We start from the raw sequence: 16,916 nt of genomic DNA on the forward strand, positions 1-16,916 counted from the left end.
GTTGAAGGTTGGTCATGACCAGCAGATGACCCCTATTGATTTTGTGGTCAGTAGGTCAAAGGTCGAGATCACAGTAGAACATTTTTGTGTCAGATAACTGAAGAATATTTTGGTCTAAGATCACATTTGATACAGAGTTTACTTATGATTGGTAAATGACCCATAATTATTGATTTGAGGTCAGTATGTCAAACATCCAGTGCACAGTGACCAAATAATTTGTTCCTTGTGCAATTACTGAATGCATCAAAGGGGGCATTCCGTGTTCTACGAGCTCTTGTTTATTATAGTGTCACCCCTATTGAAAGGGCCAGCAAATATGGCTTATGAGACAGCTTAGTTAGGTTCCTTTATTATATACATGTGACACACAATGTTTGAACCTAAGGCAATAATTTGAACAATTACAGTGAGTAGACAGTACAACTCTGATATCACATCCCAAATAATCAAGGCTCTAGCTGTTATTCCGAGAAGAATATTTTAAAAATTTCTGATACATGTATATAAGCCTATAGTAAGTACAACAATTTGGACAAGTATGGCAGAGAGTCAAACCCTTATCCTTATATCACATGCCAAATATCAAAGCTCTAGAGAAAAAGATTTTTGAAGTCCGGATAGCTGAAAACCTATTTTTAACCAAAAAGACCAATAAGTTCAATGAACCGGAACCACTTGAACAACTTTGAAAGAGGGCTACCCAGAGATCATTTGTGTATGAAGATTTTGTAAGTTTCTACTCTGTACATATACAGAAAAGTGACCACATCCCCTGGCAGCCATGCTTTTTGATGAACTGGAATAATTTGAACAATCTTGGTAGAGGGTCGCACAAGGACCATTTGTGTAAAATTATTTTAAAATGATTTATGAGTTGGTTCTTCCAACCCACCCCCTATTCCTCCAGTATCTATACACTGTAGAAACCCCGAAAACCGGACCCTGTCCGGAACAAGTCAAAAGTCCAGTTTCAGAGTATTCCAGTTTTCAGAGGATTTTGCACATATTTCTGAGAGAATTTATATATGTACAATATTCTTATTTATTTCATTTGACTGTCTCATGTTCAATGTCTTTTCAGTTTTTCCTTTTCCCAAATCTGCATTGTATGTCTCTGTTATATATTAAAACTGAATTATTTCTATCAGATAAACATCACTTAAAATGATACTTTATAATGAAAAGAATGTTTTCACTCATTCTCACGAGAATTGGGAAAACGGCCATACCTAAAAACAACAAAATGGAATTGTTCCAAATATATTTATTTTATATGGAACTAACTGATCGAACATTGAATAAAACATTGTGAAAAACTTTCGAACAACATTTAGAAAACAAAAAAATTATGACACATTGAAAATACAGCATGAGATTGCCTATTTTGCGTCCAGTAATGTACGCTACATGTACACGTATTGACAAGAATACCTTATACTGTAATTGAAGCATATAATTGTAGGCTATAAACGACTGTAATAACGAAAGGTATATCAACGCCTGTTGTGGAACAAGATATCTTACAATAAACATTTATATAATATTCATTTAGAAATATCCAAAGAAGGTGTATATAATGTGCTTGATAAAAATATTGTGTACATTTGAAAGTTACCTTGTTTCAATGTATATAATTTAGATGAATGTGACATAATTTTTAAAATAACCTCTTAAACAGATAGTATATGGTTTATAATTGAATATAATAACATTTGAATACTTGAAAGTTCGTATCCTATACTGTATTGATACGTTTTGATATTAGATCTAATTGTATCGGACATTACATGGATTATGTAACAGACACTATACCGGTTATTCCATTCAATAATTACTATATATCCATTCAAACACATAAATTTGGTTATTATGATATCATCAATTTGTTTAACATATGTTTTGCAACATTATTGGTAAACATTTTACGCATGAATTCTCTTGGATAATGTAAATATACACACTATTACACTAATTAACACATATTTTATGTTTTCTACTCCATTATAAACTTTAAAAAGAAACATTTTTGCCAACAACATCGAACAAACAAATCAACAATAATAACAATTTCAATCATAAAGCTATCAATATGAATACAAGCTTAACATTTATAAAAAGTTTGGGGTATCGGACATTACTCAATTCTATAAATGAATAGATAAACTTCTGTTTGTAAATACATAATGTCTAAACATGTTTCGTTGCATTCATATATGATGATAGTTAGTTGTCTCTGCATAATTGTATTTGATAAGTATGTATATACAGTATAATTTGTTAATTATGTTCTGATGTATCGAACATTACAAAACCATCTATGTTGTTTTGATGGTCATATAATCAATTAACCTGACCTTTATAAGATCTAACTTCTATTTGCATATAACTGTTCACATTTCTCCTCATCAGTATCTACTAGTTTGTACATTCGCTTTGTTTTTCCAGTTCCTATAGGTGTTTGAATAACACACAAAATATCCCTCATTGCAATCCATATCTTGTCAGCTTGCCTCGGCCACTGATATAATTCCTTTTTCTTCACCATAAAGGATATTTCAACCTCGTCATCTTCGTCATCGATATCCACCACCTTCCCAACATACCACCCGGTCTCATACACTGCTGCAACGTAATCATCAATGGTAATATGTGTATGTGTTGCAATATGTGTGTCCAAATGTTTTTCGGGTTCAGTTTGGTTTCCAACTTCTGTATTCCGTTTACGTGTTCGTTCTTGTCTCCACGTGTTGCAGCGTTCACCTGACAAGCAAAGCTGACAGTAACAGCTTGTTTCTTTCACTAAGACGCTAGATTGTCCATTTCCAACAACTGCATGGAGTTTCATTGTTCCTTTGACCGGTCGAAGATCTTCAAATATGTGTGACATGTCACGGACCTTTTCTGTTATGGCTTGATCTCCAACAAATATAAATGATACATTTTCAAACGTAGATGCCTCACTTGCCCACGTAAAGAAATCTTTTGCGTCTTGAATCATGGCTCGTCCTGTTTTAATGGCTGTATCGGCCATTCTTTTAACCGTGCCGCCCAACCCGTCGCACGGGCCCTTCCCGTGGCCCGCCTCGAAATAATTCCACACAGCTGCGCAGTTGTATATGTTCTCATGATTGGCCACTGTGTCAAATATCAGTTTATTCCTGTATTGAGACGTAGGACTATCAGTCCAATAATGACACACCTTCACGTTAGGAACGAACTTCTTTACTTCTGGAACAATTTTGTCCATGAATGTAACAACAGTCTGTGCATTATGTGAAAGAGTATCTGACACAATTACGATGCTTTTGTGTTTTAGTTCGTTGTCTTCTTTGAAGTACAACACTACAGGGTGTAGTGTCACACCAGTTTGGTTGAAATATGCTGATTGAATTTCCTCCGAACATCTACAGGCATAGTTTTCGGCGAAATCCATCTGAATTATCGCGTGGTCTACAGGTAAGTTTTGCTTAAGTGTCCTTATTTGGGCATACTGGGTTTTGACTCTGTCAACATGCTCACCAAAATCATTCTTCTGTTTATCAATGTGATCAGCGAATTCATCCCTTTTCATATCAGTGTTGGTTATCCTCATTACATGTTTCTTTTTCCCTCTATCCTCAATTTCAACTCTCTTCCATTGAGGTACAGCAATTGTCTCTGATATTTTGTCTAGTACTTCCTGTCTATCATGGTTCTCTTTTAAAAATACCTCTGGGTTGACTGATGTTGAGACCCCTTCTCGTCGCAGTGTTTTGGCCGTTAGTGCCATATTCTGGTGTTTAGTGCACAAACAACTACTTCTTGAAATGAATGCGGAAAGTTGTATGTGTTTAGGTCTGATTCTACAAAATGTTGCAAACGATATGTTGCTCCTTGGATTTTCAGCTAGAAATTTTTCATACAGATTTTGAAGATAATCTGTAAGAACCCTTGCTTGTTTGACTTCTCCAGCATGTTTTATTGTGTCCTTTTTCCCAGGTTGCATTCGGCTGTTATCATCGCGCTCGAGGAATTGGGTTATTTCTTGTTCCAACTTTCTTGTTTTCTTCAGGCTTTCTTTGTTTACTCGTACACCATTAGCTGAGTACTTGGTTACAGTGTTTTTGTTCAGTCCAATTTTTTTGCCAAGTGCGAAACGACATTTATATTTCTTGACTATTTTACCCGCAATAAGTCGGTGAATGTTCTTTATTGTTGACTTATTGCAAACCTTTGCCTTCTCTTTCAGCTCAGCAGCTACTACATGACCAAATATGATTTCTTTTCTGACTTTATTCTTCTGAATATTAGAAAGTCCAGCTCGATTCATCAGCTTTTCCGTACTGGTTCTTGGGGTTTGGGGTGAACCATGAAGTCTTTTGACGATTCTTTGTCGTTTCCGCTGTTCAGTTTTTAACTTTCTCATTAGGTTTAGGTTAGCCATTTTCAGTTCTTTCAGTTGTTGGTTGGCGCGTTTTAACTCCTTTGTGACTCGATTCCTTGGTCCGACTGCTCTATTTGAAAACCGCATCGCAACAACAAACCTCTCGCTATTTTCCGCAGACCCACCTGCACTTTCATACCCACTTGTGCTTAATGATTCACGTTGATCAGCCCTATCTCTTTCTTGTGCTATCACCTTTTTCCTCTCGCGACATCGTTTTACGGCCTCACGTACTTTATGCCGTCTTACAGCTCGTTCAGATGAGCTTAATACACCAGAAGGGACATAGTTCTTTCGACGCCTCTCTCGTTCCTTTCTTAGATATGCCTCATTATCCTGTTCTTTAAGCCTTTTTCTGTAATCTTTACATATTTCTGATCGTGACTTTACCATATTCACCTGAAATATAAACGAAAAAAGTTACCATTTTCAATGAAATGTTCGATACATAATAATGTAATGTTCGAGACCTAGTTTTACAATAAAGGCGCCTGATCATATGCTTTTAAAACTATTAAATGCAAGTTTAAGGCTTGGTTTCTAGTAAAATTGTAATTAATTGCTTAAGAAATATCCCCTTTTGGATTATGTCATTAAACAAATGCTAGAACAACATACCAAACATAACACATGTTTTACGACGCATTATTTTATATACAACATTCATGTGCATCAAAAATATTTTTCCCTGAATAGATAAACCTTTTTAAAGGGGAGGGATGCTGTTTATTCAAGTATATAACACAAAAGAAACAAGTACTTAAAGTATTTCAAATAATATATAAATGTGTAATGTTCGATACCAAAGATCGCGTACATTACACGCCATACAAAGCATGTATTTATTCACATATTTTCATCATTTATATTTGCATCGCTTACCCGATTTATATGGTTACAACATTACAAATTTGCAAAAGACATAAACGATTATTAATATATAAAAGAAAGCAGAAGAATTTACTTACCAAATCGTATTTATTTCCGTAGAACAAACTTCACAAAAAATGGCTGCCGGGGTATTTTTCTAGCAGTAAACAAATTCTTGGAACAGAAATGTGACGTCACTATTAATGACGTAGTTAACAGGTGTTTTTAATGTCTTTTAATTGCAATTTAATGAGTATAGTATTGAACATTACAATCGCGTACATTACACACCATTGTTATTGGCTTGACAAATCAGCCTTATTGCGTTTTTAACTTACCAAAAGCTACCGCCGTACAGCCATTTGATGTAACTCAGTGATGAAATAAATGCAACGTCCAAGATTTACCTTTATCATAGAAAATGGATCGCGGACATTACATTATGTTCAGTAATATAGCTTATTGAGTTAACAGGCCTCAGTGTAAACTATAATTGTGATTTAAAATTTGTCGTAATATTTCAATATTCTTTAATTTGATATGTCATATCAATTTACCACCTTTAGTGACGAAATTCGCATGTCTGTTGTGTAAATATAATGGACTGTGCATTACATAAGATTACTGATCGCGGACATTACAATGCAACAAGAAATTTGGCGACATCATGTTTGGGCATATTTTTTATTTATTTCGTCAATTTCTTTCAAGAAATCATATAAGACTCTGTTTGTAACATATCAAAATATGCAACAAAGATAAATATATCATTAAAATGTCCAATTGTACATCAGTACATCTACCCAAAGAAGAACAATGTAAATGGCGACAGTCTCGAACATTACATTTTGCACAGTAATGTAGCAAATTCTAATGCATTAATCGATTTTGGGACAATTTTTTACATCCAGTGGGTCGATTGCACCCTGTATTTGATATCTGTTTTTCAAAATCAATATTATAACATTCACATGTTGGACTTAGTGTATGGCGACATCAAATTCCCAATTCCCGTGAGAATGAGTGTTTGCTTATTATGGCCATATAAATAGTCTGTAGCTCCTATAAATCATGGAACATGCATCATATGAATATTGATATTTAATGATTAATACCAATACTAATAATAATTAATATGAATTAGAATCTTTTCATATTCCCCCAAAATGTAATTTTATGAAAAATCACCTGTACACCAATAGATCAATTAACTTCTCCCTATTAGATTAAAACGTTTTGCACTTTATAAGCTTATCTTTTAAAGCTAATATACAAAATACAAACACGCAGATAAATGTTTTTCACACCTACTTAGGTAACATTTGTGATTGTTAGTTGGTAAAAAAATGTCACCTGCTTGAGATTATGTTTTTAAAATCAATTCGAAGTGATAATACACATAAGTTTTGACACTTACTGTCCGGTTTTCAGAGGTTTTTTTTATAATATGATATTCTTTTGTGGCCATGAAAAACCGTCCTATTTTCAGAATTCAGAGTTTCTGGTGTAACAGCCCAGTTTTTCCCCCAGTCAGTTCTTTCCCCGGGGAAAAAACTGACTAGTCAATTCTTTCCCCCGGGGAAAAAACTGACTAGTCAGTTTCTTCCCCCCCTAGTCAGTTTTTTCCCCCCTTGGAATAAGTTTTCTGATAGGGGAAGAAACTGACTAGTTAGTCAGATTTTTCCCCAGGGAAAAAACTGACTAGTCAATTCTTTCCCCCTAGTTTTCCCTTCAAGTACTGGATTCTTTCGGTATTGTTATTTGAGATACAAGTGTCTATTCATTTTCCATTTAAATTTCAGATGAAACAGGTATTGTTTTTCATTTGAATAAACCTTATGTTTCTTTTTTGTAACTTTAATCAATGTTTTTTTTGTCAAATCAAATTTTTTAACTTCTGTTTGATTGCCATTACTATTTAATATCTGTCAGGTGCGGGGAAGAAATTGACTGGTCAGTTCTTTCCCCCTTGCATATACTTGACCTATCAGGTGGGGGAAAAAATTGACCAGTCACTTATTTCCCCCCTAGCGTATATTACACCTATCAGGTGGGGGAAGAAATTGACCAGTCAGTTCTTTCCCCCCTAGCATATAGGCGGGGGAAGAAACTGACTAGTCAGTTCTTTCCCCCCCCCCTTGCATATACTTGACCTATCAGGTGGGGGAAGAAACTGACCGGTCAGTTCTTTCCCCCCTAGACAGTACTTGACCTGTCAGGTGGGGGAAGAAATTGGCCATGCGGTTCTTTCCCCCCCCCCCCCCAGCCAGTACTTGACCTGTCGGGTGGGGAGAAGAAATTGACCGGTCAGTTCTTTCCCTCCTAGCATATACTTGACCTATCAGGTGGGGGAAGAAATTGACCAGTCAGTTCTTTCCCCCCTATATATAGTTAGTACTTGACCTGTGGTGTGGGGAGAAGAAATTGACCGGTCAGTTCTTTCCCCACTAGCCAGTACTTGACCTGTCGGGTGGGGAGAAGAAATTGACCGGTCAGTTCTTTCCCCCCTTGCATATACTTGACCTATCAGGTGGGGGAAGAAATTGACCAGTCAGTTCTTTCCCCCTAGCATATACTTGACCTGTCAGGTGGGGGAAGAAATTGACTAGTCAGTTCTTTCCCCCTAGCCAGTACTTGACCTGTCAAGAGGCGAAATGAAATTGACCAGTCAGTTCTTTCCCCCCTAGCCATTACTTGCTCTGTTGGGGGGGGGGGGGAAAGAAACTGACTGGTCAGTTCTTTCCCCCACCTAACAGAGCAAGTACTGGCTTTGGAGGGGAAAGAACTGACTGGTCAATTTCATTTCGCCTCTTGACAGGTCAAGTACTGGCTAGGGGGGAAAGAACTGACCAGACATTTTCTTCGCCCACCTAACAGGTCAAGTATATGCTAGGGGGAAAGAACTGACTGGTCAATTTTTTCCCCCACCTGAAAGGTCAGAGGGCTTTTTTAATTGAACTTATAAGAGAAAAACTTAGGACTTTGAAAATCGTCCGATTTTCTGAGGATTCCGGTTTTTGGAGGGTCTGGTTTTCGGAGTTTTTACTGTATCAGCATGTCTGAATCACAGTGAAGGGGGATTTATTTATTTATTTTGTTTGGTTTAACGTCGCACCGACACAATTATAAGTCATATGGCGACTTTCCAGCTTTGATGGTGGAGAAAGACCCCAGTATAAATTCAATAAAATCTGGGTATTCTAATCGTTTCTTCAAACTGTTTAAATTCAGGCATCCAAATGATAAATGCTTTATCTCAGAATTTCCTATATTTCAAATAAAAAATTCTATTTTCTGAATTTTGCAAATCATGGTTTTGTCGCGGTGAGTCCCATGGTCGTGCTATTTCGGGCCGCCATGAGAGCTCTATCTGGCACATGCCTTCGCTGAACATTGCAGCTCTGGTCCCATCTGTCGCGATCTGATCAACGTTGGGCCTGCGGTGACATGGATTCCTATCATGTTGGTAAAGGTTGTCGACTAGGAGAGTTAGAATGCCCACAGCGACTGCGTGTCTTGTTCGGCAACACAGCCGATCATCCAGAATGAATGCTAGTGTCTACCTCCTCACAGTGCTGAATAGGTGTATTACTGCGTGGTCTCTGGCTATTTTTAGATTGAGAATTGACACAATCAGCTGATTTTGTGTTTACATTACGGGTGGTTGGCACAATATAATCCCAGTCCAGGAATCTGTCCAGAATTGTTTCACTGTCTTTTATAATTTGGGCAGGGTATGCTAGTACTACTCTGCTGTTAGGGTGGTGGGATCTTGCTCTTGCTTTTAGAAGTTGGCTGGAGTGCTTTTCAGGCATCAGCAATCTCAGAAGGAAAGTCTTTATTTATACTATATGTTGTACCTTTTAGGTATATAGCCCTAGAGGGAATGTCTAGTACATCTACATGATTTGCAAATGTAACGAAGATGGCTCTTTTCTTGCCTCGTTCAAAATACACTAAGGACCAAGTATATAAGCACACTCAATCGCCACAGGCCATTCAATATCTAGGTATGTCGCAGATCATCAATAACCAATGTGCACTTTTCACTCTTAAACTCTGTTAGACCCCCAAAAAGCAAGTAACATCACCTGTTATGTGTATCCTGCCCCAGCGATATGGAATTCATGAAATTATGAATTTTTCACCACCATTATGAATTATTCATGAACTGTTCTGGATTACTTCTTAATCTAACTTCATGAAGTTTTATGCATGAAGTGTAGTTTGATCTACTTCATGAAGATATCAAGCATTACTGACAGATTCATAAAATCCTTGAAATATTCATGAACTAGTTTAAGAATGAATCAAGATTTTTTCATGAATGTCAATATACCTATAGAATTCAAGAAAAATTCTTAAAAAAAAATTATGAACATTTTATGAGCAGTTTAAGAATATTAAATTCTTAAAACATTCTTTATGTTTTCTTAAGAAAAAGTCATGAATATTTAATGAGTGTATCTTCGATTCATTAAAAGTACTAAAATTCAAAACCTTTTTCTAGTTCAGTACCAGTTCTTGAACCGAATTGTGAGTTTCTGAACTGTCTTTTCATTAAACATAAAACTTAGGTTTACCTTTTACAATAAATGAATAAGTTCATGAACTGTTCATGAATGTTCATGAACATTAAATTCATGTCACATGATCAGTTTCCATTATTTTGTTGCATGCCGGAAATTTTTTGCACATGTGATTCAGGAATTTTTGAGAAGTTTTTGCAGCAAATGAGAAGGAAATATTTATCATACTACAGTTAGGAATGGTTTAAAAGGAACATGAGTATACTGAATATCAAATAAGTAATTATGGTGTCGTTATAAATTGTTCATTTTAAAAATACAAAATCCTTCTAAAATGTCACAAGTTTTCACGACCCTGAAGCTAGTATCTAAATTTCAATCTTGAGATTAAAGTAAATTATACATTGCTTAACTTAATGTTTTGTATTTTATACAGTACCTGTTTACTTCTTATTATGCTCCCAATCCCACTCCAGTTTACTGTTTGACACAACATTTCATTTGTTGAGGGTGGAAAATGTCACTGTCACAGTGATTCAGCAGAGACTAAAACAATCTCTAGCCACTAACTGAACAAGCTTTGACCTAAAGGATTTTTTCTTGTATCAAGCTATACCGATATTGTTCAAAGAATCCCATTACATGCAGATCTCTCGGGTTTCACTCCTACCATTGGTTACCTTGACTAGTTCATGAAACTTTTTTTTTTTTTACAAAAATAGTTCATGAATAAATATTCATTAAAATCAAAATTTATGTTTCATGAATTTCAATACATTATCTCAGCTCATAATAACAAGTGCATGGATACTACTTAATTAGTACAGGTATTATTTAGTAACTGAAAATATGATGGATTAATGTATCATCTATGGCAAAGAAGTCCTTTTATAATGTTTTGTATTGTTCATGAAATATTCAAGAATTTAAGCACAAATGTCTTCATGAAGTTATAAGAATATTTATTCTTGAAGTGTTCATGGAAAAAACATGAAGTGCAAATGAGACATTGAAATAAAGAACAAAATAATGCATGAATTCTTCATGAAGTATTTTTTCAGGAATATTTTCATGAATTCTTCATGAAGATTAATAAATACAAACTTCATGAATTCTTCATGAACACAGGCTATGCTTAATTTCATGCATTTTTAATGCATTTACCACTTCATAAATAATTCTTGAATCTGTTTTCATGAGCTGCTGATGCATTTGTCTCATTTGCACTTCATGTTTTTGTCATGAAGACTTCATGAAGTATGACTAAACATTTGACAGGGGTGGTCAGCAGATTTATATTCTAGGTATTTCAGTCTGCATTCCTAAGAGAGAGCATCTTCTTTAGAATTAACTTTAGCACGACTCAAGCCTGTCTCTTTTTACCTATAACTCCCGAGTGCATAACTGAAAGTTTTTCATCTACAGGTAATGTTTTATATTTGTTTAGGATTGTATCGAAACTTTGACACCAGTGCTTTTATGGCCTTGTTTAATGCATGATAAAGACCATGTAAACCTTTCATCATGTCCACCTTGACTGCTAAACACGTGATCACCATTATCGTCAACATGCTGGAGAATTTCAAACTGGTTTGGGGCTGATATACTATAACCGTGAGGTGGATTACTCCCTGAATTCTGTTCAGTACCCATAAACATACTTATATGACACTATTAAGCACTATTCAGTTACTATTGTCTGATCTTTTAGCACTTTCAACAATGTTTTCATCTCAAAACATAAACAGACGTCCATACTGATCACTACCAAAAGTAAAACAAAAAACACACAAAAAAAAAACCCAGACAGACAGAGAGGACAAAGTCAATATGTATTTAGGACAAACTTTTGTGAGTGACGGACAGAACAAGCAGACAGACAGACAGGTCATAAAATACATATTGGGAGAAATAAAACCAAACTAGGTAGATATCCATTATTGAAATATTAACTGTTTTACAGAAGGTGAAGACAATCTTACCCTGTAAGTGGCATCAAGTTCAAAAGCATAGATGACCTTAGGATTATTACACAGTTCACAGATGAATCCTTTCTGGCTACATAGTCTACACCCATAGATATGTTTGGAGGCAAACTTGATTACCTTACGTAAATTACTGGACAGAGCACCTGTTGGAACTTGAAGTAAATCCTGCAAAAAAAGTTTGATCATATTTCAATGTGGATAAACAGAAGGAAAACAACTTCACATAGTTTAACATAAAGAGAACAAGAAACAAGAGCTGTCACTAACGGTGACAAATGCCCCCGCAGCACTTTGACCTTTGACCTGGTGACCCCAAAGTCAGAAGGGGTGGTGTACTCAATAAGTACTATCAGCATGTGAAGTTTGAAGGTCCTGGGTGAAGTGGTTTGCATGTAAAGTGCCTTCATGCAAAAAGTTAACGTTGGCCCCTTTGACTTTGACCTTTGACCTGGTGACCCCAAAGTCAGTAGGGTCGGTGTACTCATAAAATACTACCAGCATGTAAAGTTTGAAGGTCCTGGGTGAAGTGGTTCGCGAGTAAAGTGCCTTCATGTAAAAAATTAATGTTGGCCCCTGTGACCCTGACCTTTGACCTGGTGACCCCAAAGTCAGTTGGAGTGGTGTCCTCAATAAGTACTATCAGCATGTGAAGTTTGAAGGTCCTGGGTGCAGTGGTTCGCGAGTAAAGTGCCTTCATGCAAAAAGTTAACGTTGGCCCCTGTGACCTTGACCTTTGACCTGGTGACCCCAAAGTCAGTACGGGTGGTGTACTCAATAAGTACTATCAGCATGTGAAGTTTGAAGGTCCTGGGTGCAGTGGTTCGCGAGTCAAGTGCCTTCATGCAAAAAGTTAACGTTGGCCCCTGTGACCTTGACCTTTGACCTGGTGACCCCAAAGTCAGTAGGGGTGGTGTACTCAATAAGTACTATCAGCATGTGAAGTTTGAAGGTCCTGGGTGCAGTGGTTTGCAAGTAAAAGGCCTTTATGCAAAAAGTTATCATTGGCCCCTGTGACCTTGACTTTTGACCTGGTGATCCCAAAGTAAGTAGGGGTGGTGTACTCAATAAATACTATCAGCATGTGAAGTTTGAAGGTCCTGGGTGCAGTGGTTCGCGAGTAAAGTGCCTTCATGCAAAAAGTTAACGTTGGCCCCTGTGACCTTGACCTTTGACCTGGTGACCCCAAAGTCAGTAGGCGAGTGTCCTCAAAAAGTACTATCAGCATATGAAGTTTGAAGGTCCTGGGTGCAGTGGTTCGCAAGTAAAAGGCCTTTAAGCAAAAAGTTAACATTGGCCCCTGTGACCTTGACCTTTGACCTGGTGACCCCAAAGTCAGTAGGGGTGGTGTACTCAATAAGTACTATCAGCAACAAAGTTAACATTGGCCCCTGTGACCTTGACCTTTGACCTGGTGACCCCAAAGTCAGTAAAGCTGGTTTGCTCAATAAGTACTATCAGCATGTAAAGTTTGAAGGTCCTGGGTGAAGTGGTTCGCGAGTAAAGTGTCTTCATGCAAAAAGTTAATGTTGGCCCCTGCGACCTTGACTGTTGACCTGGTGACCCCAGAGTCAGTAGGAAGTACTATCAGCATGTGAAGTTTGAAGGTCCTGGGTGCAGTGGTTCGCTAGTAAAGAGCCTTCATGCAAAAAAGTTAACGTTGGCCCCTGTGACCTTGACCTTTGACCTGGTGACCCCAAAGTCAGTAGGGGTGGTGTACTCAATAAGTACTATCAGCATGTGAAGTTTGAAGGTCCTGGGTGCAGTGGTTCGCGAGTAAAGTGCCTTCATGCAAAAAGTTAACGTTGGCCCCTGTGACCTTGACCTTTGACCTGGTGACCCCAAAGTCAGTACGGGTGGTGTACTCAATAAGTACTATCAGCTTGTGAAGTTTGAAGGTCCTGGGTCAGTGGTTCGCGAGTAAAGTGCCTTCATGCAAAAAGTTAACGTTGGCCCCTGTGACCTTGACATTTGACCTGGTAACCCCAAAGTCAGTAGGGGTGGTGTACTCAATAAATACTATCATCATGTGAAGTTTGAAGGTCCTGGGTGCAGTGGTTCCCAAGTAAAAGACCTTTATGCAAAAAGTTAACGTTGGCCCCTGTGACCCTGACCTTTGACCTGATGACCCCAAAGTCAGTAGGGGTGGTATACTCAATAAGTACTATCAGCATGTAAAGTTTGAAGGACCTGGGTGCAGTGGTTCGCGAGTAAAGTGCCTTCATGCAAAAAGTTAACGTTGTGAAGAACGAACGAACAAACTAACTAACGAACAAACGAACGAACAGACGGACAGTTGAAAACTAATATGCCTCCCTTCGGGGGCATAACAAACAATTAATACAAACAGCTTTAATCTAATCAAAGTACTGAGAGGACTGATGGGGGCAATGCTTTGCAGTTTCAAGACTTGATGTAACCCATTCATGTCAGGGAAGTACATGCAGGCATTATGTAATGCACTTGTGTGTAGCATGAAATGGAGTGGTCACAACTTTAACAGTGCACAACAATAAAATTTATTAACTTTGTGTTCAATACACTTCTATATCTTGTTCAAAAGGTAAAGATAAAAAATCTAGTCTTGTTCAATAGCAGTTGTTCATCAACAAACAAAAACATTTCATTGCCAGGTTTGATAAAATGAAAAAGATAAAGCTATACAATGTATTTCAATTTCTTCAATACTTCTGTTTGCACTCTATGTCCTGTTATCATGTGTTCTTGACAGTCTAACAGAAACAGGCAAACTTTGTAACACTTTATGAAAGTTTGGGAAAAAAAGTCAAAATATTCCAATATGTGAAAGTTTAAAGGAACAGGATTTCCTTGAACTGACATTGAAAAAATCTAGGCTATGATTTCTAATGTGTACAATACTTATCAATTAAAAAGGTCAGGAATGTTTTTTGTTACAAATAAGCATCATTTTAATAAGGAGTCGTCATTAGTTAACACACAAACACCCGTAAAAATATTTTTACAGATCTACCTTTTTTCCATTCCAACTATTGCTAAAAATCAGTAACTGTTTTCTTAAAAACATACATGATATATGATGATATTATTTTTCATATTGTTTGTTATGTTTGTTGATCAAAATAACATTGTCTGTTTCAATTTTAGGTCATTTAATATACATCTGCATTTCAAACTATCAATATCATAATATAAGAAATACATTAAACACTATGAAAACCATGATTCGTCATATCAATGAACCTACCGAACTGGCGTATACAGTTAGGTTCGAGTAAATTAGGATACGAAACGCCCGTGGAAAAAGAACAAAATTTCTGGGGGTTCTGTCTTCGAATATCACCATCAGAAACCATTTGCACCCTCAGATAGATGAAATACATTAAACTGGTAACATAAATGTACATCTGCAGGGATAATTACCAAGAAAATGAGGCCAAAATATAACCGGCACCTGCGGCAAGTTATCATCGCGGAATGGTGGATTACCTCCCATAGCAAAAATTACTCGGTCTGAAAAATGATGAAATACGTATATGTACACCAATTAGAACAGTATTTAGCGCACTTTTTACGTTAAACGATAATGTTCCTGCAGATAAATACCAGTTTGATCAGCGTATATGGCGGTTTTTTTAATATAAAAATCTGGGAATGAATTTTTTCTTCGGTCCTTTTTCAAGGATTTCCCGAACATTATATGTTAAACACGTCATATACATAATGTTCTGATCTTTAGACTAAAGAATCGGGCACATGTTCAGTTTGGGAAATGCTGTACTTTTCAAGAATAAGCGCGTTTCTATTGGCCCTATAGTGAGGTCGGATTTCAGGAAAAAGTAAAAAAAAATATCTCCCCTGATTTGCGGTGGCGTGGCGGTTGCTATTGAAATTACTGCATGCCCGCAAGATTCTGATGCCATAACTTTTGACAACATCTCCATGGATTAAAACCTTCCCTAGATGGCATGTATATTTAGAATGCTCTCTCCAATTCACAGTACAAATCCATATCGACGCACTCTTTGCGAAATCTGCTATATTGGCGGGTTCTTTGCGTCGGCACTGGCTATTTTTTGCTATAAACAGTGCCCAGGTTGGTGGGAGGCGAAAAATCGAGCTGCCATCCATGATCATAGGTATGCTGCTCAAAAATAAGTAGAGCACGGAACATAAGATTGTCTTTTCTATGTTTTATAGTGTTTACTTTTTAATTATCAGCGATTCTGCTCGCAACTCAATGAAATTCGTTGATGGTGTACTGACATGGAACACTAGCCCGACTTTTTCCACAGTCTTTAACCAGTTTTTGCTTTGATATCATACATATCAAGCGCACTATTTGTATTCATTTATCAATATTCTTCCAAATAATAAAGATAAATAAGCCGAAATGTAAATGGACTTTTTCAAAACTACTTACTTTCAGTTTTGTCGTGGCACCAGTGGTCTCTCTGAATATCAGTTTTTTTGTTGTTTTTTTGTTTTTTTGATGCACAGGCAGCCCGTGCGAAAAAGGAACAGGAAATCCTGGGATTGTCCCAGGACTATCCTGGGATAATGTCCTGAAAATATCTCAGGAATTCCTGGGATAGTCCTTGGACTTTTCACGCCGTTAAATGGGAATGGGACAATCCCAGGATTTTCCTGTGAACAGGAAAAAAACAGGACACCAGAACACCAAGAAACCTATGCTGTCCTGCTATCCTGAAAATCCCAGGAATGTCCTGGGATTTCCTGATGTCGGGAAATAAAAGTATATATTGTCCTTTCTCAGGAATCCCAGGAATGTGTTGAGAATTTTTGAAGTCAGGATATCCCAGGACAATTGTCCTGTCTTCAGAAAATCCTAGGAATTCCTGATGTCGGGAAATTTCAGGAGAATTGTCCTGTCTTCAGGAATTCCAGGAATTCCTGTTGTCAGGAAATCTCAGGACAATTGTCCTGTCTTCAGGAAATCCCAGGAATTCCTGTTGACAGGAAATCTCAGGACAATTGTCCTGTCTTCATGAAAGTTTCCAGGACATGCAATTGAATACCTTGTAAACATGATTTGAAATTCTCTTTGGCGGGAAATACAGTTAACCAATTGAATGAATGTTAAATTTCAATTGTATTTACAGTAGG

The 16,916-nt window shown here is 37.0% G+C and overlaps 1 protein-coding gene across 8 annotated transcripts in view; it reads right to left on the minus strand.

The window, feature by feature from the left end:
• LOC123527417 (uncharacterized) overlaps positions 1-16,916 on the minus strand; it is a 265,494-nt gene that overhangs the window by 1,754 nt on the left and 246,824 nt on the right. For all 8 annotated transcript variants that reach the window (XM_045306853.2, XM_045306848.2, XM_045306852.2 and 5 more), the window contains one exon: positions 11,808-11,978. In XM_045306853.2, coding sequence (XP_045162788.2) covers positions 11,808-11,978 — 171 coding nt within the window. The remainder of the gene's footprint in view (positions 1-11,807; positions 11,979-16,916) is intronic.

This window comes from Mercenaria mercenaria, chromosome 14 (assembly GCF_021730395.1).
Source record: "Mercenaria mercenaria strain notata chromosome 14, MADL_Memer_1, whole genome shotgun sequence".
Taxonomy (NCBI): Eukaryota; Metazoa; Mollusca; class Bivalvia; order Venerida; family Veneridae; genus Mercenaria; species Mercenaria mercenaria.